Source organism: Sceloporus occidentalis, unplaced genomic scaffold (genome assembly GCF_023333645.1).
Source record: "Sceloporus occidentalis isolate IW3139 unplaced genomic scaffold, rSceOcc1.0.p SCAF_6, whole genome shotgun sequence".
Classification (NCBI taxonomy): domain Eukaryota; kingdom Metazoa; phylum Chordata; class Lepidosauria; order Squamata; family Phrynosomatidae; genus Sceloporus; species Sceloporus occidentalis.
Genome location: NW_028316986.1, coordinates 36,489,076 through 36,512,029, shown reverse-complemented (window position 1 = coordinate 36,512,029; position 22,954 = coordinate 36,489,076). Strand labels below are relative to the sequence as shown.

General features: G+C 38.5%; 1 protein-coding gene across 1 annotated transcript in view; it reads left to right on the top strand.

Moving 5' to 3' along the window:
- Window positions 1-22,954, top strand: part of USH2A (usherin) — a 665,032-nt gene that overhangs the window by 280,475 nt on the left and 361,603 nt on the right. The window contains exons 30-31 of the mRNA XM_089528326.1: window positions 9,310-9,423; window positions 21,881-22,042. Of these exons, the coding sequence (XP_089384452.1) occupies window positions 9,310-9,423; window positions 21,881-22,042 (276 nt within the window). The remainder of the gene's footprint in view (window positions 1-9,309; window positions 9,424-21,880; window positions 22,043-22,954) is intronic.

Sequence of the window (22,954 nt, the reverse complement as noted above, 5' to 3'; positions counted from 1 at the left end):
CCTGTTGAAGTCAGGAAGCATGGAAGACCCAATTTTTCTTCATTCTGAACAATTTTATAGGTCCATCATCACAAACGACTCTATGTGCTGGCACTGCTTTTCATTTCTACATTGCCAGCATATAAGTAGCACTGATATATATCAGTTTACTATATCTAAGTGGTTTCAGGACTACAGTACAGCATTATGTCCAGTATTGGGAGCTGGACTGAATTTTAAATTGTGATCCAGTAACAAAATGTATGTATGTATGATATATGAATAGCATTTATGTTTTGTTGTTTGCTTTCTGGAAACATCTCTGGTTGACTTGCAAGTTAGCATTCAAACTTAAGAAGAACAAGTGTGCCTTGGGACGTCAAGGAGGCCCTGTGGTAGAAAACAGGACAAAATGAACAAGAGATGATGATACTCACTGTGCATTGTTCATAGTTTCAGTATAGCTTCTACTAAGTAACCTTATCCAAACACTCTTACTTCTCTCCTACAACTCTCTCTTACATGAAGATCCTGCTCTGTCATTAAAAGAAAATGTTAAGGAAAGCCTGCAGAAAGTGACCAAACCACCTATTCCTGGAAAGATCAACTCTGTAGAAGTTACTGGGTGATCTGTTAAATGTTATATCTGTCCTTTTTGGTCTTACTAAAATGTGGATCTTCAGATATTTTCTCTTTATTTCTCTTCCTGCCACCTGCTGTCTTCCAAAAAAAGCAAGCTGGCAAATGCAAATAGAGTGCAGTATTGATAAGCACAAAAAAGTGCACTTTCTTTTCTTTACATAGTTCAGTAAGCTACTTTTTCCTCCTCTCTCAGCTGCCAACCTAGCTGTTTGGCTAGCATCCACTGTAATCTGTTCTCCTTCATTATGTTAATCTGTGGGCGGAAAGATTTCTGTCATCTTCAAATCGCTTGTACAGCAATGGTAAACACCTTGGCCTGTCTGTAATTGGACAGGTGTCTGCATTGGTGTCACCCAGCTTTTAATTCAATTAAAGAACTGGCTGCTCCGCTCTCATTACCCACTCATTTCCTCTGCACTTCCAGTCAGTCAGTGAAATTTATACTCCGCGCCTGCCTATCCTGCAGAATAAAGTCGGAAGCCTCATATCATTGATGTGTGTGTGCGCGCGCGCACACACACACACTAATTTTTAGCTGAGTGAATTTAATTATGCATTGTTAGAATAATATTGTGAGACTGTTATAGGTGCTTGTACTGGCTTGGGGAAACAACTTTTAATTTAAAACAATTTTGCAGGCACTGGATTTGAGACCCAAAATCTTTTGTCACAAAACACTCTTTTGGGGCCTGTTTTGCATTGCCCTGGGCATATTCAAATGCTGGGGTTCTACTGCATCATATCTAAGGGTGCATCTAAACTGTAGAAGAGTGGGACACAACTTAAGTCCTATAGCTCCACCCTATTGAATCTTGTGATTTGTAGTTTTATAAGGTCTTTGGGCTTATCTGTCAAAGAGTGCTGGTGCCTCACAAAAACTACAAATCCAAGGATTCTGTAGGATGGAGCCATGACAGTTAATATGGTATTAAACTGCATTGTTTATACAGTGTAGATGAGGGGCTTGTGTAGTGTACAATAATAGCAGTTTGATATCACTTGGGAGCCAGCATGCCATAGTGATTTGGATATTGGACTAGGACTCTGAAAGACCAGGGTGTGAATTACCACTCGCTCATGGAAACCCACTAGGTGACCTTGGATAAATCATATTCTCTCAACCTCAGAGAAAATCAATTGGCAGATCTTTTCTGAACAGATCCTGCCAAGAGAAGCTTTTGATAGGTTTGCCTTAGGGTCACAATGAGTTCAAAATGGCTTGAACGCACAAAATAAAACAAACCTATGGTAACTGCCATGGCTGTGTCCTACAGGACCCTGGGATATGTGGATTGGTAGGGGCTTTGAACTGATTGTTGTGAAGCTCTAGCTCACTCCACTGACCTACAGCACTTGAACTGTCTAGCAGAGATTTTTATGTGCCATTCTACAACTATAAATCCCAGGATTTCCTAGGATTTAGTGATATAATTGTATAGTGTGGATACATCCTAGGATCTTTGATCAATATTAGGAGCCCCACGGTCATATTTCCCACACAGAGTGTGCATTGTAAAAGAGTAAATTTTACTACAGGCAACCTTTATTTATTCATTCATTCATTCATTTTGTCATTTGGCCTGAAATGTCATATTTGAATAAACATATGGTGGTGGTGGTGGTGGTGGTGATGGTGATGGTGATGACAATAGAATCACAGAGTTGGAAGGGGCACCATAGTCCATTGAGCCCAACCCCTTTTCAGTGCAGGAAATCCAGCTACAGCAGTGGTTCTCAAACTTTGGTCTTCCAGGTGTTTGGGACTTCAACTCCCAGGTGCCCCAGCCAGCTTGGCCAACAGTTGGAATTTTGGGGAGCAAAGGTCCAAAACATCTGGAGAACCAAAGTTTGGGAATCACTGAGCTAGAGCGTTCCCAGCAGGCAGCTATCTTGTCTCTTTTTGAAGACAACCAAAAAAGGAGGCCCCACCATCTCTCTAGCCAATTAGTTCCATTGCTGAATTGCTCTCACTGTCAAAACGTTCCTTCTAATGTTCATTTGAAATCTACCCTCCTTTAACTTCAAACCATTAGACCTGGTCCTACTGTTAACTGTTTTATTGTTTTATTGTAACATGATATTGTGTATGTTGGGGTATTTGGGTTATGTTGTTTTAATTGTTCTATTTACTTGCTGTACACCGCTGTGATCTTTGGAATAGCGGTATAGAAATAAATTATATTATTATTATTATTACTCTCTGGGACAGCAGAGAACAAGCCTGCCCCCTCCTCTCTGGGACAGCCCTTGGGACATTTAATGAGTACAGTCTTTTCTTCACCAGGCTGAACAAGCCCAGCTCCTCCAACTTTTCCACACAGGTTTTGTTCTCTATATCTCTTTATCATCCTCACTGCCCATCTCTGAAATTTCTCCAGCATATGTATATTCTTCTTAAAATGAGGCACCCTGAACTAACACAGTACTCCAGATGAGGCCTGATTAGTGCAGAATATGGAGCTTATTGCATGGCCTATGGTGTCCAATGTACCTCTTCTGGATTTGGCTCACATTCAGAAGTTAGGCTGATTTTATTACACTGACTTTTCTCTCCAAACACAGTGCTGAATTTGGACCCCAAAAGTTGTTTCTATGGCCATTTTTTCCAAACCGGAAGCTTCCGATTTGGAAAAAATGGCCGCTGAAGCAATTTATGGGGTCCAAATTCAGCACTGGAGACAAGAAGCTGTTTTGAGAGAAAAGTCCATGCAATAAAATCAGCCTAACCTCTGGATTTGAGCCAAATTTGGAAGAGGTAAGTCAGGCACCGGAGGCCATGCAATAAGCTCCTATAATAGGAATTTATCTCTCTGAGAGAGTCAGCATAGTAGTGGTTTGAACACTGAACTAGGACTCTGGGGACCATGGTTCAAATCCACACTTGGCCAAGGAAACCCAGTGGGCAACCTTGGGCAACTCATACTCTGAGCCTCAGATGAAGACAAAGGCAAATCTGCACTGAACAACTTTTGCCAAGAAAATCCCATGATAGGCTCACTTTGTGGTTGTCAGAATTGAGAAATGATGTTAAGGCACACAACAACAACATTATTTCCCTGATGATGATGAAATTTATATTTATTCTTCCTATCATTTTTGTCAAATAATTATAATTTCTTAAGCTGTTAACATCTATTATGTCTTCTCCATCTTTCTTTTAGTTGACATTGTTTTTGTAAATATTAATGATGCCACAGGTATCAAATGTAAAAAATGCTAAAAAGATGAAAAATACAGTTTATACACAATGTTACAAGATGAATAAATAATAAGACTCACTATATTCACATTGAACTTTCTCTGAGTGCCAGAAAATTCAATTTATGTCAACAATATTTAGATCCCTTGTCATCTTGCAGTGGTAATACTTCTGCAATGCAGCCAGATTTTCCCATTTTAAAAAATTGCAGCAAAAATTCCACTCTTTAGAAAATCCACATGGTGGATTACAGACAGTAAATCAATAGAAGGTACCACTCTTTCTGCCCAGTGAAGGGAACCTTTGGAAATAAATTAAAATCCTAACACAGACATTTTGACACAGTGACCCCATGAAACTGAATAATGTCATTTGTTAAATATGGATGTAAAGTTAAGAGTGTAGCAGCGAACTGAAATCACACCTAGCCAAAGAGATCCACTTGATATGCAGAGTAAGTTTTCAGCTTTATTAAAATAGCTCCTGTTTAATTATTAGTAATATTTAATTTAGTATCTGTTTAGGAAGACAAACCTTGAGGCTTTGTTTTAATTTATTGGAGGAAAATGAAGGAAATGAATAAAAAACGTACAGTAGAATACCATCAAGGTTCTAAACTAGTTCTTGTCAATCTCATTGAAAAACCACAATTGGCAGACAACATGTGAAATAAAACTCAATTACCCATTTTTTTCTCATAATTTTAATATTTTTTAAAATGTCTGACTAGATAGTTTTAAGGTGGTGTGGTTTGATTAGATAGCTTTATGGTGAAACATTTATCTTTTCAGTTCACCTAAAAATATTATGTCTGATTATTGTAATGTGTTATACATAGGGCTGTCTTAGAATACAGTCTGGAAACCTCAGCTAGTGCAGCATAGGCTGGTTCATTACTCTCTGGGACTAGTCAATATAATTAGATTATGCCAATATTTTCCTGTTTCCACTGTCTGCCAGTCTATTTCTTAGCCCAGCTCACAATGCTGTTTTTCATCTTTGAAGTTTTAATGGGCTGGAGTCACTGAAAGAGGATCTCCTTTCATACTTACCTACAAGGACATTGAGGTGTTTGTCTGAGGCTCTATTCCATTTGCCCTCGAAAATAAGGTGAAGCAATTGGCTATAAGAGAGACTTTCCAATAATAAATTCGCATCTGTAGCATGCTCTTGCCAGAGGGGCTCACCTAGCAGCAGCACCGTAGTCTTTTTGCACAAAGTAAATAAATTTTACTTTCTCAGACATTTTTAAAACTCCTTGTTAGTGTTTTTTCAATCATAGATGCGCCGCCCGACTTACCGGGACGGCTGGGTTGCTGCTGGGGCCCGGTGCCACCTTCTCCTGTGCTGCAGGCCTGGGCGCACCCAGCATACGTTGCTGGGGCCCACAGACCCACGATTTGCCAGCCAGGGAAGTTTGGAGGGACTCCCGCCTCCTGCTGTGACCTCAACTTCCCAGCATGCTCGGGATGCCGTTGGTCTCTCCCAATTGGCTGCCCTGGTCCTCTAGGGCAACAGTTGACTGGTTGCAACAGGAGGCGGGGCTCCCTTCCTCCCTCTGCCCCTCCCTCTCCTCCTGGCCAATTTAAGGCCATGTGGCTTCTGGCACCATTTTTGCCTGGCACTCCCACCCTCCCTCCCTGGGTCTGGGTTTTCTTCTCACAACTTGGGGTGGCAGCATAGGTCATAGATCTGGTGGCCATGATTTCCAGGGCTGCGTAACACTGGATCAGGAGTCCTTAGGGACCCGGGAGCACTGAGGGCATGCGCTGTGGCCATTGCGGGGGCCACATCGTGGCAGCGCCTCCTGGTGACTAGGAGCTTAACTGAGAATGTGTGATCGGCCAGTTGCATTTTATATAGCTCCTATGTAATTCCAAAGCCTGGCCGTGACCAGGCATTTCAGTTCATCTAGCAACCAGTGGGTTGATCGATGTTCCAGATACAGACCTCATGCTTTGGGCCAATCCGACCTTTGCTGTTTTCTGTTTAATAACGTTGTGGCCTTTCCTCCATTCTTTGGAACTTTGTCTTTATTGGTGGCTCCCCTCAACAGCAATCTTCTGCTTTGCTGTTGGTTTTACAAAGTGTAATTTTTCAAGTATTGCTATTGCCTTTATTTTATTTTTGTTTTATGTTTAATATGCTGCCTCTAATTATTGGTTCTAGCTTGTAATTTTTTATATTTCTAATGCTTTACACCTGCACAGAGAAGTGTTATGTGGGTTTTGTTTTGTTTTGTTTTTTAGTGGGGTGGGCAATGACATCACTATGGTTGGTGTTACCTGATGCAATTATCTAGAAAGGACAGCAGGTGTATCTGTAACATACTGCACCACCCTCCCTCCCTGTTGACCAACTGCTGCACAGCCAGATCAAAAAAAAAAAAAAAAAAGGCTGCCAGGGAGTACCTATGGCAGCAGCCTACCCTGTCCACCCTCCCCTCCCCTCATTCTGTCTCATTTACCTAGCCACCCACCTGTCCCCCTACCAGAAAGGACTGCCAAGGGGACTGCTGGACAGTGGGGCAAGCAAGGTAATGGAAGGGGAGGGAAGAGAGCATGGCTTCTTGTTTGGACTTCTCTGCAGCCAGGACTCTCAGCCAAAGGAGCCAAGGCAAGGAGGAAGAAGGGGCAGGCACCAATGGCATGGCTGAAAGCCGGTGCCCATCCGTTCAGACTCCTCCATAGCTGTGGCTCTTTTGGCTGAGAGAGCTAAGGCAGTGGAGAAGAAGGGTCAGGTGCTGACAGCTGTGATTATTTGCTGCTGCCATCTGGGAAAAAGAGGTGATGATGGCAAGAAGGGGGAGGTCTGGGGTTCTACAGCTGCTGGTGGCAGCAGCACCCCCCTTTTGCAGCCGGCCAGCAACCCCACCAGACCTGGAAAGTGCATCTCACCCCACCAGTGATGGCAAAGAGAGGAGGGCCTAATCAGGTGTCATCCCCACTCTGAAGTGCCACCTGGTGTAGTCTGAACCACCCGCACCCCCTAGTGATACCATTTGAGGTTGGGGAGCTGCTTCTGAAGATGTTCTGAAATTCTGTTGGTTCAAAATGTGGCCACCTGTATATGAAGGCAGAAATTCAGTACCTGTATCACTTGTTTGCACCAGCTACACTGACTATCAGCCTGTGCTCTGTGACTCCTTTACATAGTCACATATTTCCCTGAAAAATGACTTTAAATATGAATAATCCTGTTAGCTTTGAATGCTTGGTTGGCCTAAGAAAGGGATCAACATGATAGATGGATGGATGGACGGACGGACGGACGGACGGACGGACAGACAGACAGACAGACAGACAGACAGGCATCACCACAATGTGTCAATGGATAGATAGATAGATAGATAGATAGATATCACCACATTTGTGGCTATGTCCCCTCTTATTCACCCCTGTAATCACATTTTATACATATAGCTTGGATTGTTCAAAAATGGAAGGACTGGTGGATTTTCTACTCTTTTTTTCATTTTGCAATGGTCTTGCATTAAAAAACAATTCCGGTTCATGATATTGAATCACGTGATCATAGCTGTATTTAGTAACTGATTGCTTAATGCAGATATGTGTGATTTAGCACATGGTCTTGCACATTCCATTATCTCCCAACTTCAGCCCACATTCAGCAACATAGCAACAACAGTGAGCAACCTTCCAAAGTTATTCTAAGGATTATTGAGGTCAAGTGTTACATGTGCATTCAGATCTCTAAAAGTTCTAGTACATATTATTATTGGAATTTGACAGGAAAAAGTACTTAATTTTAAGATTCACAAATGCCTTGCCAGCTATGTTCCTGAGCAAGTCGCCATAGCAAACACAAACACCTGACAGTGCTTTGAAACGTAGCCACTCAAAAGATATTTCTATTCCTGCATGATCTTTTGTATTAATACTTTAAAAAAAAAACACTTACCATTTTTTTGGTGGGGTTTCTTGGGCTATGTGGCCATGTTCTAGAAGAGTTTCTTCTTGATGTTTTGCCAGCATCTGTGGCTGGCATCTGTGGCTGGTAGCAGATGCTGGCGAAACATCAGGAAGAAACTCTTCTAGAACATGGCCACATAGCCCGAAAAAAACCCCCAAAATCTATGGATGCTGGCCATGAAAGCCTTCGACTCCACTTTCCATATTAATTGTCTTGGTCTCTATTTCCTGTCTGCTTTTACCATTTCTTGGAGAACAATTTTGTGCAAAGCAAAAAAGTGCAGATGGGCTACCAATATGTGAAACATATTAAAGATTGCTCACCATTTGACCTACAGTAAATCCATGAATTCAACTAAGATATTCTAAAGTTGGGAGGAAATCAATATATGAATGGTGGATTTAGACTGAGCCCAACAGATCTATTGCTGGTCTCTATGCATTAGTTGTGTCTTGTGCAAAGAACCTCTTAAGAACACATGGAGGGAGAATCAAGATTGTACCCCATGGCATTATCTCTGAAATCTTTATATCTGAAATCTTGGATACCGTGCCTTCTAGCTATATCCTGCTTTATATATACCTACATTTTGCCTGCATAGGTAGGTTCTGGGGCAACCAAGGCTGCATCTACACTGCAGAATTAATGCAGTTTGACACTGGTTTATCTGCCATGGTTTAATGCTGTGGATTTCTGGGATTTGTAGTTTTGTGAGATATTTAGCTTTCTCTCTCAGAGAGTTATGGTGCCAGAACAAAGTACAAATCCCAGGATTCCATAGGATGGGCAATGACAGTTAAAGCTGTGTCAAACTATATTAATTCTGCAGTTTGGCAGCAGCCTTAGACTTTAATGCAGTTAACATCTCTTTTATTTTGTTGTCTTTTGATATGTAATTAGCAGCTGTAGAGAAGCTCAAGCAACCAGCAAACTTGACAAGAGAGGAAGATAAAGTTTTAACTCTTTATCTCTCAACAAAAAAGGAACTTTTTAAAAGGTGCTGTTTGTATTTCAAGTGAATCTCTTCACTATGTGATTGAGGTGGCTCAGGCTTTTCCAGGCCTGACATTTCTGAAAGGGAAAAAAGGAAGGAAGGAAGGAAGGAAGGAAGGAAGGAAGGAAGGAAGGAAGGAAGGAAGGGCACATTAATTGCAGCCATGCAGCTAATGTTGCATCACGTTAGGCATTCTGTACTGTGATCTGTATCTTGCAAAAGAGGAAAGCGGGATAGAGATAATAGGCACATAATTCACATGCATGGACTGATTCATATAGGTACAGCAGAGGTGATGCCACTGGGGACAATCTGGATACTTCCCCCATGTGCTGAATTGTCCCAATCTTGGAACATCTAAATAGGCCTAAGATGAAAACCTCTGACAAACATGATTTTTCCCCATATAGCTAACAGTGCTTTTAGGTTCAACAGATTCCTGTTTATTGTGTACAATTAGGTCCACTCTTGCACTCAGTAATCTTATGGCACATCTACATGCTCTTTGATCCTTGCCTGCTGTGTACATACGCTCAAAGAGCATTGCTTCTTTCTGTTGCAGGGATGCTGACAGGCTTGCGGCCCTTTGCAAACTATGCTATAACCCTAACTGCTTGCACTTTGGCTGGCTGTACCGAGAGCTCACATGCCTTGAACATCTCCACTCCACAAGAAGGTAAAGTAATTTCAAAGGTCTTGACTTCCACATTTCAGTCATGAATAATAAAATAGGAGAGGAGCTAAATGCTGCAAAGCCATTTGCTGGAAAACCCAACCTAATTTGATGACAAAGTGCATTGCCAGGCCATAATTGCTCCATTTTTTGGGGGGTGCTAAAATGAATCAAACTCCATACCCTTTAATGACATGCATCTTTAATAGCTGTAATGCAGATTAATGGGCTTTTTAATTGCTGTTACATTGTTCATGCAAGAGCCTTGTCATTAATATGAAGCATCTGAAAGATTAATGAAAGCTTCCTCATTTTACTATGGCTCAGAAGTAAATCTAGAGACAGTCTGACTAAAAAGAATTGATTGTATGGCACAGTATGAAATTGAGAATCAAACGGTTGATTTCCATGGTCTCTTTTAACTGCTAAACACCAGCACAGGCAACAATTATTTCAGCCTGATGGAACCTCAAAATGCCAATTGGGCCATTTATTAATCTGTTGTACTTGAAACTTAAAAGTTTCAAGCATAAATTATAGTTTCTGAAGCTGGCATTATCCACAGAGCAGCAAGAAAGAGGAAATATGTTCCAGTTCTGCCAGAGAGAGAGAGAGAGAGAGAGAGAGAGAGCTCAGCTCAATAACTTCTGTGCATCAATTACTGAAGAAAGAGTTCTCAAAAGATTTGCAGGACATTTCTATTAAACATAAAAGAAAATAACTTGAGCCAGATTTTAAATTTATGCTAGTTTAAACCCATCGCTTCCAATACAAAACTAATATTACTTGTCGTATTGATGACAAAGTCATATCAGTAACCAAAGGAAAGATTACATTCCCTCACATTATTTTAATTGCAAAAAATAAGATCCTCCCCCCTTCCGTTTCAAAAACAGGCCTTTCTGCACAATGAGACAGCCTTCTATGGGTGTATTTATACAGTAGGAAATTCTAGTTTGGAAATCTTACCTCAAATTGAGTCAAGAGCAAAAGATAGTAACATTAGCTCACTATCTAATGAATCAGTGTTTATATGCTGTGTTATCTGTGTGCAACTGCAGTTGCCACTGGATAAGAGATTGTAAAATTTTCCTACATTCAGTTTATTACATTATCAACCATTTTAGGTCATTGTGTCTTTTTATCCTAGATACGTATTTGACACAGAAATGTAAACTGTATGCTCCAAACAATTGGGGTTCGTCTCTCCTTTTTTCTCTATCAGGAGCAATTGTCCTCCAGCTGCTTTTAGGTGGGAGTATCTCTTAATATCTGTTTCAGTCCACCATCTGGAGGGCTGCACAATCCCCTGATTTATAGAGTGGACAAAGAAAAAACAGGATAGGTTTCTAATTGTTTTATTTAATGAATTTATACCTCACCTTTTCACAGTATTGGACCCAAAGAAGCTCACAATATGAGTTAAAATCAAATACAGTTAAAGCAGCAGATAATACAAAAATTATAAATCAAATGGATAAAATGTATTAAAAACATGAGTTCAAAGGTAATAATGATATACACACAGACCATTCCAATTAAAAAAAACTTTTTTTTAATTTTTTTTATTTTATTACTTAAAAAAACCAAAGAAACAAAAACAGAAAAAATACTTTCAAATACACATAATACACAAACAGTAAAGTTAGACAATACATAAACAAAACCAAAAACAAAATATATATTAATATCCCTACACCTAGTGCCCTACACACTAAACTAAACTTAAACAACAACAAACATTTAAAATCCCTTCCATTCCTTCAAGTTGAAGACAACTGATTTTTATGAACTTTCTCTATTACTCTTTTCCCTTACTTGTTACATTTGTTCAAACTATACCTTACATGTTACATGTTACTTCCTGCTTTATCAAAGAGTATCCAATATAATTTCTCTATATAATTGTAAGTTAATACGATACTTAATAACCCCCTTATACTCATCATTTTTCCTATATTTGAATCCTTTCTTTATTCCAATTTTTCCCCCATACTTTACACCCCTACATTTCCTTGTTGTTACTGTTTCCTTTATGTATCTATGGTAATTTCTTCTTGATGTTACTTATGACTCTTCTGTCATTATTATTGAACACTGTGTTACATAAAATACAGCGAACTGATTTTTAACTCCTAGCATATTTTACTTTCTGAGTTCTGTTTCGGTGTTTTCTTTATTTGCTCTTTACAATGTTCTATGATAGGTGCCCATATGCCTTCCCACCTAGATTCTTCTCCATTTCTCAATAAATTTGTAAGCCTATCAGATTCTATCATATCAAATATTTTCATATACCAATCTTTTATCTGCAGATCATCTTTCCTCTTCCATTTTCTTGCTATCGTCATTCTTGCGGCGGTTATCATATAAAATATAATTTTCCCATAGTCTTTTTCTAGTTTTTTATTTTCTGTCATACCCAATAAAAAGAATTTTGGTTCAAATTTAATTTTTGTATTTAATATATTTTCTATCTCCTTATGAATTTGGCTCCAGAAGTTTTTAATTTTCTTACCTTCCCACCACATGTGTATATAATTTGCTTTCTTACATTTACAGTTCCAACAATCCTTTTTATTATGTTTGCCCATCTTACCCAATATTTCCGGGGTTAAATACCACCTGTACTGCATTTTTAAATAGTTTTCTTTCACATCCATACTTAATGTATACTTCAGCCTAATTTTCCAATTTCTTTCCCATTCTTCCAATAATATTGGTGTTTTTAAATCCTGTGCCCATCTTATCATATATTGTTTAACTGTTTCTTCTTCCATCTCTCTTTTTAATAATAATTTGTATAGTTTGGCAATAATATGTTCCGTATCTTCGGTCATTAAGTGTCCAAATACTGATTCTTCTTTTTCTATTTGGTGTTCTTTAATGTCTAATTTAAATCTTTCTATTATTTGTCTGTATAAGAACCAGTTAACGCTGAATCCTTCTTCTATCAGTTCTTCCATTGTTTTAATTTTATAGGTTTCTTTTTCCAATTTCAACAAGTCCTTATACCTTACCCATTCCGTATTCTTCATCCTTTCTCTCCTGAAAAAGGCCTCATTTATCGAGGCCCACACAGGGATTTTGGTTATGAAAAGGGGTTTATATTTTTGCCAAACTCTTAATAGGGATCTCCTTAAAAAGTGATTGTTGAAATTTTTATTTATCCTAATTTGGTCATATAATAAATATCTATGCCAACCTACTACATTATCGAATCCTTCCAATTGTAGAATTTTTTCATTTTTAATTTGTACCCAATCTCTAATCCAAGCTAGACAGCATGCGTGATAATATAGTTTGTAATTAGGCATTCCTACCCCCCCCCCCATTCTCCTTGTTATCCTGTAGTACTTTGAATTTAATTCTTGCTTTCTTTTTATTCCATATAAATTTGGATAGTTCTTTATCCCACTCTTTAAAAGGTTTATCGTTATTTATGATTGGGAGGTTTTGAAATAAAAATAATAATTTGGGGGTAACACACATTTGGATTGCTGCAATTTTCCCCAACCAAGAAATTTGAAGACCCCCCCCCCCCAACTCTTTAAATCTTTCTTTATATCATTCCATAACGGTGTGTAATTGTTTTTGAATAGATCTGAATTTTTTCTTGTAATATTTATTCCCAGATACTTTACTTTATTTTTGATTTCAAATTTAGAGAGGGTTTTAATCTTTTCACAGTCTTTTTGATTCATGTTGAGAGGTAAAATAGTTGACTTTTCCCTATTCAGTTTCAGGCCTGCATGCTTCCCATATTCCTCTATTGTTTTAACTAAGTATACTATATCTTCTACTGATTTGGATAATATAATTGCCAAATCATCCGCATATGCTAATATTTTATATTCAAAGTTTCTTATTTTTATACCTTCAATTTTCCTGTTGCGCCTAATTTTATTATTTAGTATTTCTAGAGCAGTGATGAAGAGGAGAGGGGATAAGGGGCAGCCCTGCCTCGTACCTTTACTGATCTTAATATCTTTGGTCGTTTCTCCATTAATCAACAATTTTGACTTTTGTTCTTTATAAATTTCTCTTATCCATTTTGTATATTTTTCGCCTAATTCCATTTTCTTTAATACAGCAAACATAAATTCCCAGTTTAAATTATCGAATGCTTTTTGGGCATCTAAGAATATTACAGCTACTTGTTTGTCTGGTCTCTTTTCACAATACTCAATCACATTTATAATAGTTCTTATATTATCTTTAATTTGTCTTTTCAGTAAAAAACCACATTGATCCCTATCTATCCAATTGCTTAAAATTCCTTTTAGTCTTGATGCTAATATTGTTGTAAAGATTTTGTAATCTACGTTTAGTAGAGTGACTGGTCTATAATTTTTGGGATCATCCAATTGCTTGTCTTGTTTGGGGATCAGTGTTATAAATGACGAGTTCCAAGTATCCAGTAATTTTCCATCTAATATCTTGTTCATAACTCTTTGTAGGGGGACCGTGAATTTAGAGATTAATTTTTGATAATACATCGCTGTAAAGCCGTCCGGGCCTGGGGTTTTGTTTGATTTTAAGCTTTTAATTGCATCTATAATTTCTTGTGTTGATATTTCCTTATTGATCCTATCCTGTTGTTCTTTTTTAATCGGGTTAATCCCTTCCCTTTCTAAAAAATTTTCCAATTCTTTATTATCAATTTTTCCCCTGCAAAAAGATCAGCAAAATAATTTTGAAATATTTTTTTAATTTGTCCTTGTTTTGTATATTTTTTCCCTTTCGCATTTAAATCTGTTATCACTTTCTTTCCTTTTTCCTTCCTTAGCTTCCAAGATAGCCATTTTCCACATTTGTTTGCTGATTCGAAATATTTTTGTCTTGTATATTTGATTTTCTTTTCCAGTTCATCCATCAATATCAAATTTAATTGTTTTTGTAAAATCTGTATTTCCTCTCTGATTACTTGATTTTCTGGGTTCCTTTTTATTGCTTGTTCCTTCTCTTTTAATTCTTGCAATACTTTATTCATTTTGGATCTCCTTTTTTTATTCCTTTCTGCATTTTTTTGTATGAAAAACCCTCTCATCACCGCTTTCGAGGTATCCCATACCATCCGATCTTCTATCTCTTTATCTAAATTTTCTTTGAAAAATAGTTCCAAATTTTTTTGAGCTTGTTCTAGTATTTTTTCATCTTTCAACATATTTTCGTTTAGTCTCCAATTGTATTCTTTTTTACCAAAATTCATTTCCATGATTATTGGATTGTGATCCGATAGTATTTTTGGGAGTGAGTCTACTTTATGAACTTTAGGAGCCAAAACAGATGAGATAAAGAACATATCAATTCGGGACCATGATTTGTGATACTCAGAATAATATGTATAATCCCTTGAGTCCCCTAATTTTAAACGCCAAATATCCAAAAGAACCAACATATCTTTCATTTGAAAAAAGGATTTTGGTAATTTACCCTGATTTTTTCCTGTTGATTTTAATACTTTTCCTATCAATCCTCGGGTCTACGACCCCATTCCAATCCCCCAACATCACAATCTTTTCATATTCACAATGTAACATTTCTTCTTTCAGGTCTCTATAAAAATTTTCCTTGTTTTCATTCGGTGAGTATACCCCAACCACTAGAATTTTCTCCAAATTACATTTAATCTCTACCCCAATGTAATGGCCTTTTATATCCTTAAAGATTTCTTTTGTTTCTAACCTTTCGTTTACATAAAGTACTACTCCTTTTTTCCTTTTCTCTCCTGCTGCTACAAATTCCCTACCTAACTTTCTGCATTTTAAATATCTAATTTCAGTATTCTTGATTCGTGTTTCCTGGAGACATAACACGTCTAGTTTTAGTTTTCCTAAATGATGATTTATTTTTTTTCCTCTTACAGGGATTGTTTAATCTCTTTATGTTCCAGGATAAATATTTAATTGTGTTATTCATCTACTAATACCCTTTCCTCTAACTTTTGAAGACTAGATTCTGAATCCATCTCTTCATTACTCTCTTCTTCTTCTGCGTCTTTGACTACTCTTTTGTCCTTTTGTTTCTCCTGACAGTCATTTCCCCCTTCTGTTCTTATGTTAAGCTGTCCGTTTCCCCTTGTTCCATCTCCTTCATCTTGGTCTAAGTCTTTTAAGAATTCTTCTAAAAATTCTTGTGCTTCATGTGTATTAGTAAGTCTCACTCTCCTTTGTCTGTAGCGGAACGAGATGCCTTCCGGAGCTTCCCATCTATAACGCACATTATTCTCCCGTAATATCCGTGTTAAGAATACATATTCTTTTCTCTTCCTTAGCACATTATTTGGTATGTCCTTTAAAAGTTGCAGCTCCACTCCATCCACGATTAATTTGGCCTCAAAGTGCCGTTGTAAGACTTGTTCTTTCATTTGGGTTCGGACAAAATAAGCCACAATATCCCTCGGCAATTTTTTCTGTTTAGCCACCCATGAGTTCACGCGAAAAGCCTTGTCCAGTTCAAATTCCATAATCGCTTTGTCTTTATCTAGAAATTTTGCCAGAATATCAATCATAGTCTCAAAGGTGTTTTCATTTTCTACTTCCGGAAGTCCCCTTATTTTCAAACATCTCTCACGCCATTTCTGTTCCCAAATTATCCTTTCATCTTGATTGTCTTTTCTTTTAGCAACCTCTTCTTTAAGTTTCTCTTCCAGTTCCTGATTCTTTTTTTCCAGTATTTTAACTTTAGCTTTGACTTGTCGAACATCAGTAGTTAAAGACCTGATAGCATGGTTAATTTCCTTAAATTTCCTTAAATTAAAACTTTTCTAATGGTCAGATAACAGTTGAGGGACTTGGTAGATCTTTACCTGCCAGTAGAAAGAGAATAGAAAAGGGCCCAACTTAGCTATATTTACACTGCAGAATTAATGCAGTTTGATACTGCTTTAACTGCCATCACTAAATATTATAGAATCCCGGGATCTGTAGTTTTGTGAGATATTTAGCATTCTCTATCAGAAAGCTCAGATGCTACAACAAATTACAAATCCCACGATTCCACAGGATGACACCATGACAATTCAAGTAGTGTCAAACTGCATTAATTCCATAACGTGGGAGTAGCTGCCGAGAAGGTTGTCTCACATGTCCTCACTAGTCATCTCTCTGATAGTGGTGAGGCTGAGTAAAGACTTCCATTTAGGATCTTAAAACTCATGTTGGCTCACATAGGGAAATAATGACTAGCATCCTGTCAGTATTTATTATGTCATAAGCAAGACGTAAGATATCCCAAGGATTGAAATTCATGTTTACAATTATGGAACCATGGCAACAACTGCAAATGTTTCCCAAGCAGTGTGACACATCAGCCAAAAAAGCCAGTGCAATTTTAAATTGTACCAACAGGATCACAGTGACTCTTTAATTAGAGATAAATGTGAGGAACAACATTAGGCAGAAAAATAAATAAATGTACAAATACAGAATCAGTGATACCTGGCTTGACAGCAGAACATGTGAAAAAGATCTAGCCCTTGATTTTAAGGTATTAGAATCAATGTGAAGCATCACTCAAAAAAGCCAATGCAATTTTAGGCTGTACCAAAAGGACTATAATGTTTATATTGTGGGAAGTAATGGTACCACTTTATTTTGATTTGCTCAGATATCCCCTGGAACATGGGTGCTATACAGACCAGCCTATAGTGTGCCCTTGTCACGTGCTAGGGGTTGGCCAAGGGCACACCGCCCATACGTGCTTCACCCCAAGGGTGTCAAAATGACGGCACCCTGTACACATGGGCACTGCCATTTTGATGCGATGGAAGCTTAAAGCCCGCACATTCTGGTGTCATTGTGACACCGCGAGTGCACCATTGGCACACTGTGGTGTCACAATCACGCCGCAAGAAGAACCCACTTTTTGCGGGTTCTTTTTGCAGCACGAGGAAGCCATGTGGTTTGTCCGCTGCGGCTCCCTCATGCAGCAAAACAAGGCGCCGGCAGACCACCCTTTTTGGGCAGTCTGTATCCCGCCATGGTGTCCAATTCCGGGTACCACAGTATAAAGCAGGATATTGGTAAACTGTAATGTGCCTAGAGCAGGGCAACCAAGCTGGTAAAAAGTCTGGCGACTAGGCCTTACAGGGACAGCTTAGGGCACTGTGTATGTTTAGCCTGGAGAAGATAAGATTGAGAAGTGACATGATAGCTATGTATGTATGTATGTATGAATGGATGGATGTATTTTATATCCTGCTTTTCTCTCAGAGAGGGTCCCAAGGTGGCTCACAGATAAAAAAAACCTTTACAATAAAAACTTTACATTAGATTTTACAATAAAAGAATAAAAATGTTATTTAGAAGGAGGAAGCTTATTTTCTGCTGCTCCAGAAAGTAAGACATGAACTAGTGGGTTCAAATGACAATAAAAGAGACTCTGGCTAAACATTAGGAAGAACTTCCTGATATTAGGAGTTGTTTAACAGTGGAACGGACTACCTTGAAAGGTTGTATAATCTCCTAAATTTGAGTCTTTAAACAAGTTTTTTGATGACTAGTTCTCAGGAGTGCTTTATATTCTTGCATGGCAGGGAGCTGAGTGAGATTTTTCTTGCAGTCCCTTCCAACTTCATGAGTCTAAGAAAAGTAAGAGAGCAATCCTCTCTATAATTTACACTGACTATAAAGCAAAACCAGTGCCATTGGCTGATATACATATTTCTATTAGTCTGAAAGAAGTGACACTCAAGGGAAGTCATCAGATCACCCTCTATGTCCATTTCTTGCTGAGAAATGTTCTCTTTCCTGGAGGGTTTAGTGTCCATGGCACAAGATGACAATGTACAAGCTAAGGAGATTATCAGACAGGAGGGGGGAAGCAGGGAGTAAAGGTCATACTCCTGACAAAGTCACACGATCATGCTGAAGATTTTCAGACACATCATGCTTATCCAGGACTTAACCCAGGAAAATCCAGGAATGCTTCTGCAACAAACCATTCATGGGGAAGTCTTGGGAATGGTTTGTTGCTGGAGCATTCCTGGATCTTCATGGGTTAAGTCCTGGATAAGTGTGATGTCGTCTGAAAATTTTCAACACGATCACGTGACTTTGCCTTGAGTATGCCATTTTCTTCCCCGATTTCCCCTTGTCTGATAATCTCTTCTGTTCTTTCTTAATTATCTTTGCAAGATGGATAACTTTTTTAATGTCTGCTAGCTTCATGTAGGAACTACAGTCAGCCCTTCTTATACATGGATTTTTTTATACACGTATTCAAGCATACACAGTTTGAAAATATTAAAAAAAAGTATAAATTTCAAATATCAAACCGTGATTTTCCATTTTTTATAAGGGACACCATTTGATACGTCATTATATTTAATGGGACTTGAGCATACACGGATTTTGTTATACACGGGGGATCTTGGAACCAAACCCCAGCGTATAACAAGGGTCCACTGTATATTGTAACAACTGGAAAGAGAGTAGACTATATGTTTTAAGGGTGAAGTTCAGAGAGTTCTAGTAGCTAAAGATTGATATACTCAGTTACTGACAAAACACTGAGACAGACATGACAGGTTGTGGGTAGTCAAGGCTGAAATTAGGATTTCTAGGTTTGGGTTTAGTAGGAACACTGCAGTCACCCCTCCACATTTGTGGCTGTCAGGGGCCAAAGACCCCTGTAAAATTGGAAAAACTGTGAATAGCCTCCCCCCCACATGAATGATAAAGAGTGACGTTAGCAGCCATGGCTGCAAAGGATCCACCTTCTCTCCTACTCTTCCTTCTTCTCCTCCCGGCCAGACAAAAGCAGCAATGTATCTTCCCCAATTTGACAGATTTTGCATTTGCTTCATTTCCAACATCATTCCACTCTGAATCCACTGTTTGCAGCCATCACCCTAAAGGGAAGGTACAGTGTTGCTTTTATCTGGCTTGGAGAAAAAAAGGGAGGAGGATGGGGGAGAAGTTGGATCCTCCCAGGGCTGGCTGCAAACATCACATTCAAAGGGAAGGTCTTTGGGAATGAAGAAAATGCAAAGTTTGGCAAAGCAGGGGAATGTATGGAGTTGGTTTTGGCTAGCTGGGAGTAAAGGTGAGTAGGAGGGGAGGTGAAGAGGTTAAGCAGTAGCTACAAAGTAATGAATAGTCAAAATAGCAAATCTGAAACCTGAAAATGTGGAGGGCTGACTGTACTTGGAATATGAGGCCTGTATTGGAACAAGACTGTTGTGTTTTTCGGAACCCCTTTTCCTGCATTTCAGGTTTTGTTACAGCACCAAGGTGTGAAAGCAAGAAAGTGTCATTGCATATGGGTCCTTCACTTCCATCATGATGTGGTTTTTATAGTGTATATCCATTGTTTATATAATTCTGTTCTCATATACTACTCATGGCATTTAGTCCCAGAACATCATTTTGACATGCATCCTTTGGATACATTTGCAGTGGGACTGCTGTAGATGCTGTTACTAAGTCCCATTCCAAATCCTTAAATCCAGTTAGGATCTCCTATATTCTTCTAAATGCAGTCATTGTTCCTTTAGTGAATTGATAAGTTAATGCTCCACTACCATTTGTCAATTAAATCAGATTATTTCTGGATGCCTTTGAAAAACAAAAATAAATTGTAAATACATAAATATGAAACTCTGGTATTATCATGTACTTTGTTGAATATGATAATTTTGGGGGGGATTTCTTGTAAAACATTTAGCTCTTATTTATCTCTTCAGAATGTATGCAATAATCAAAACAGGCATTCTATAGTTGATTCTGAAAATCATCTCATTTATGCAGATGCACTGTATTGTATATAATGATTTTTTTTCCTTCACAAAAATCAAAGAAAGCCATGGGGAACTTGTGTTTTATCCCTCAGAAGGATTGGACACAAAGTCAATGTAAGCAGTTTCTATTCTGGGATGCTCATGTTGCATGCATAGCAACAATACATTGATGATACAGAAGACTGACAACAATCATACCCTCCAGCTTTCAGCATTTCCCCATTGAATCATTCATCATTTAGCATGCACATTGCCAACCAATATTGGCTGATGCTACACAAATGGCTCATGAATGATCAGACTGTCTGCTCAGATCCACAGCTTACAACAATGATAGAATGTAGAGGACATCAACAGCACTGAGGGGGCTGGAGTTCAGTGGCTTTAGAAAGAGCTATTAACAAGTTTTCTTCAAAGTTGAAAATGCCCTTCCCCAGTCCATGCAAGACCTTCCATGTTACTCCTTTAAATAACAGATCCCCAGATGTACCTGGGTCTCCACTTGCAGGTCTGTAGGGAGGAGCAGCAGCTACCATCTTCCAGCCCACCCCTGCCTCACTAGCTGCTTGGTGATTATTCATGGAAGAGGCAGGACACAGGTTCATATTCTGCATTGCTGGGCATTCATCATGACTTCCCATTTGGACCAGATTTCAACAATCTTCTCTCCAGTATGCCTGTGGAGCACTTAAAGGTACTCCATTTAGGTGGCTGTGCTTAATCAACTCTAATTTTCCTCACTGTTTCTTCCTGGCACCTGTTCTTGTTGTTCCTGAAATGTTTTTCTTTATCACCATCATCTGGTTCACTTTTTGATCTATTTCTTCTGTTGTTGTCTTGTCAATCTGCCTTATCGCAATTTTGGAAAGTACATGCTCTCCAACTGTCTGAGTTTGGCAGGTGCAATACCAATTAATCCTCTGATGTCTTATCTTTCCAGCTGCTTTTAAAAAGTCCCAGTTTCTCTTTCCTCCTCCAAATTCTCCCCTTTGCTTTCCTTATTTCAAGTGTTATAAACTTTCAAAGTGCAAAAGCAGTTTGCCCTCAACTTGAGGGGGGCAGGAGAATAGAGGAAGGGGATAATCTTGTGTTTCCCAGTTGGCTCAGGTAATAGTAGAATGCTGCCATCTCACCTAGCTTGTGTATTCTTCCTTATTAACAATGTCAAATATCTTGACCACTTGGTGACATGTATCCCAGTTTTCGTCTGTGTCACTCCACAGTTCTCTCAAGCGATGGGTTGGGGAGACAGGTTCTGTCAGTTGGCAGGCAAGTTGCTTGGTACCCAAATCCACCTGATGTTACTAATAGAAGTTGTGGACATGTTTGTTCCAATGACATGTGGAGTTGAGTGGTGCTGGGTTCCTCCCTTTTCCGTCTTCTATGAACTTCTGAATCTGCAAATAGGTATTTTGTACAAAAATGAGTATGCGGGTACTTCAGTAGGATTTTATATCAGCATATTGTATTATTTATTTCTTGACTTTATATATTTGTCAAAATGGAAGGTGTAGAATAGATATTTTAAAAATACATTTTAAATATATTTTAATTTTATTTTGAAATATTGAAAAGCATTAAAACATATGTGATGGGATACAAATTTAATACATAAATGTGCAAGTAATCTGACATGTTTTAGTTTTCAGTGTCTGTACTTGTTTGAATGTAAGCCTGTATTTGCATTATAAAGTTTCTTTCCATTTCTTTCCATAGCGCCACAAAATGTCCAGCCACCCGCAGCTATTTCATTCCCTACATCTTTGTTCCTGAGTTGGGCTCCACCAAAAACACCAAATGGGATTATAATACAATACTCTTTATATATGGATGCTCAAAAAATCTATACTGGAAATGAAACCAAACATATTGTCAGGGGTGAGTTGCCTTGGAACCCATATATTGTTTATCTTTTATTTACAAATACCGTATTTTTCGGCGTATAAGACGACTGGGCGTATAAGACGACCCCCAATTTTTCCAGTTAAAATATAGAGTTTGGGATATACTCGCCATGTAAGACTACCCCTCTTCCAAATAATTTTTTTAAAAAACTTCAGATTTGATTTCAATATGGTAATTTTAATTCAAATGCTTATGACATGCAGGTACTTAACAGGAAAACTTGTTGTATACAAAGCCTGCTTGGATTGGACAGCTCTCCCTGCCTGCCCAGCCCTCCCTGTCTCCAAGATTTTCTTCTACCGTACTTGTACAGCGCCGTCCTTGCTGCTTTCATATGGTTGCCTCATATGGAGGGGATGTGGCTGCGGATGTTTTTGAGCTCCCCTTACCATATGTGGCGACCGCAGATTTTCCAGTCTGGCTCAGATGTTTCAGCACCTGCCCTGTAAGATGACATCTGGCGTATAAGACAACCCCTGACTTTTGAGAAGATTTTCCTGGGTTAAAAAATAGTCTTATACTCCAGAAAATACTGTATTTATAAACTGCTTGGATCGAAAAACTGCCAAGCGCCGAACACCAATATGAAAACATAAAGAGATGCACTGTACAAATTAGTATACAATATTTATGCAGTCTGGGATATAGCTGTTTTATTGGATTATACAAAGTTTTGCATAAATGGGTATCTTCCACAGCAAGACATTTAATGTTGTAGCATCCACTATGTGCAATGCCATTACCTCAGAAATTTGATATTTTGTCATGAGCGTGACCTGTGCTATCAGGCAGATAGGTTTTAGAGTTCTTTTTAGCATCATTTCCGAACATTAACAGCTGTCCAGTGATGTAGAAAATGTTAATTTGCATTAAGAAACCTTACTT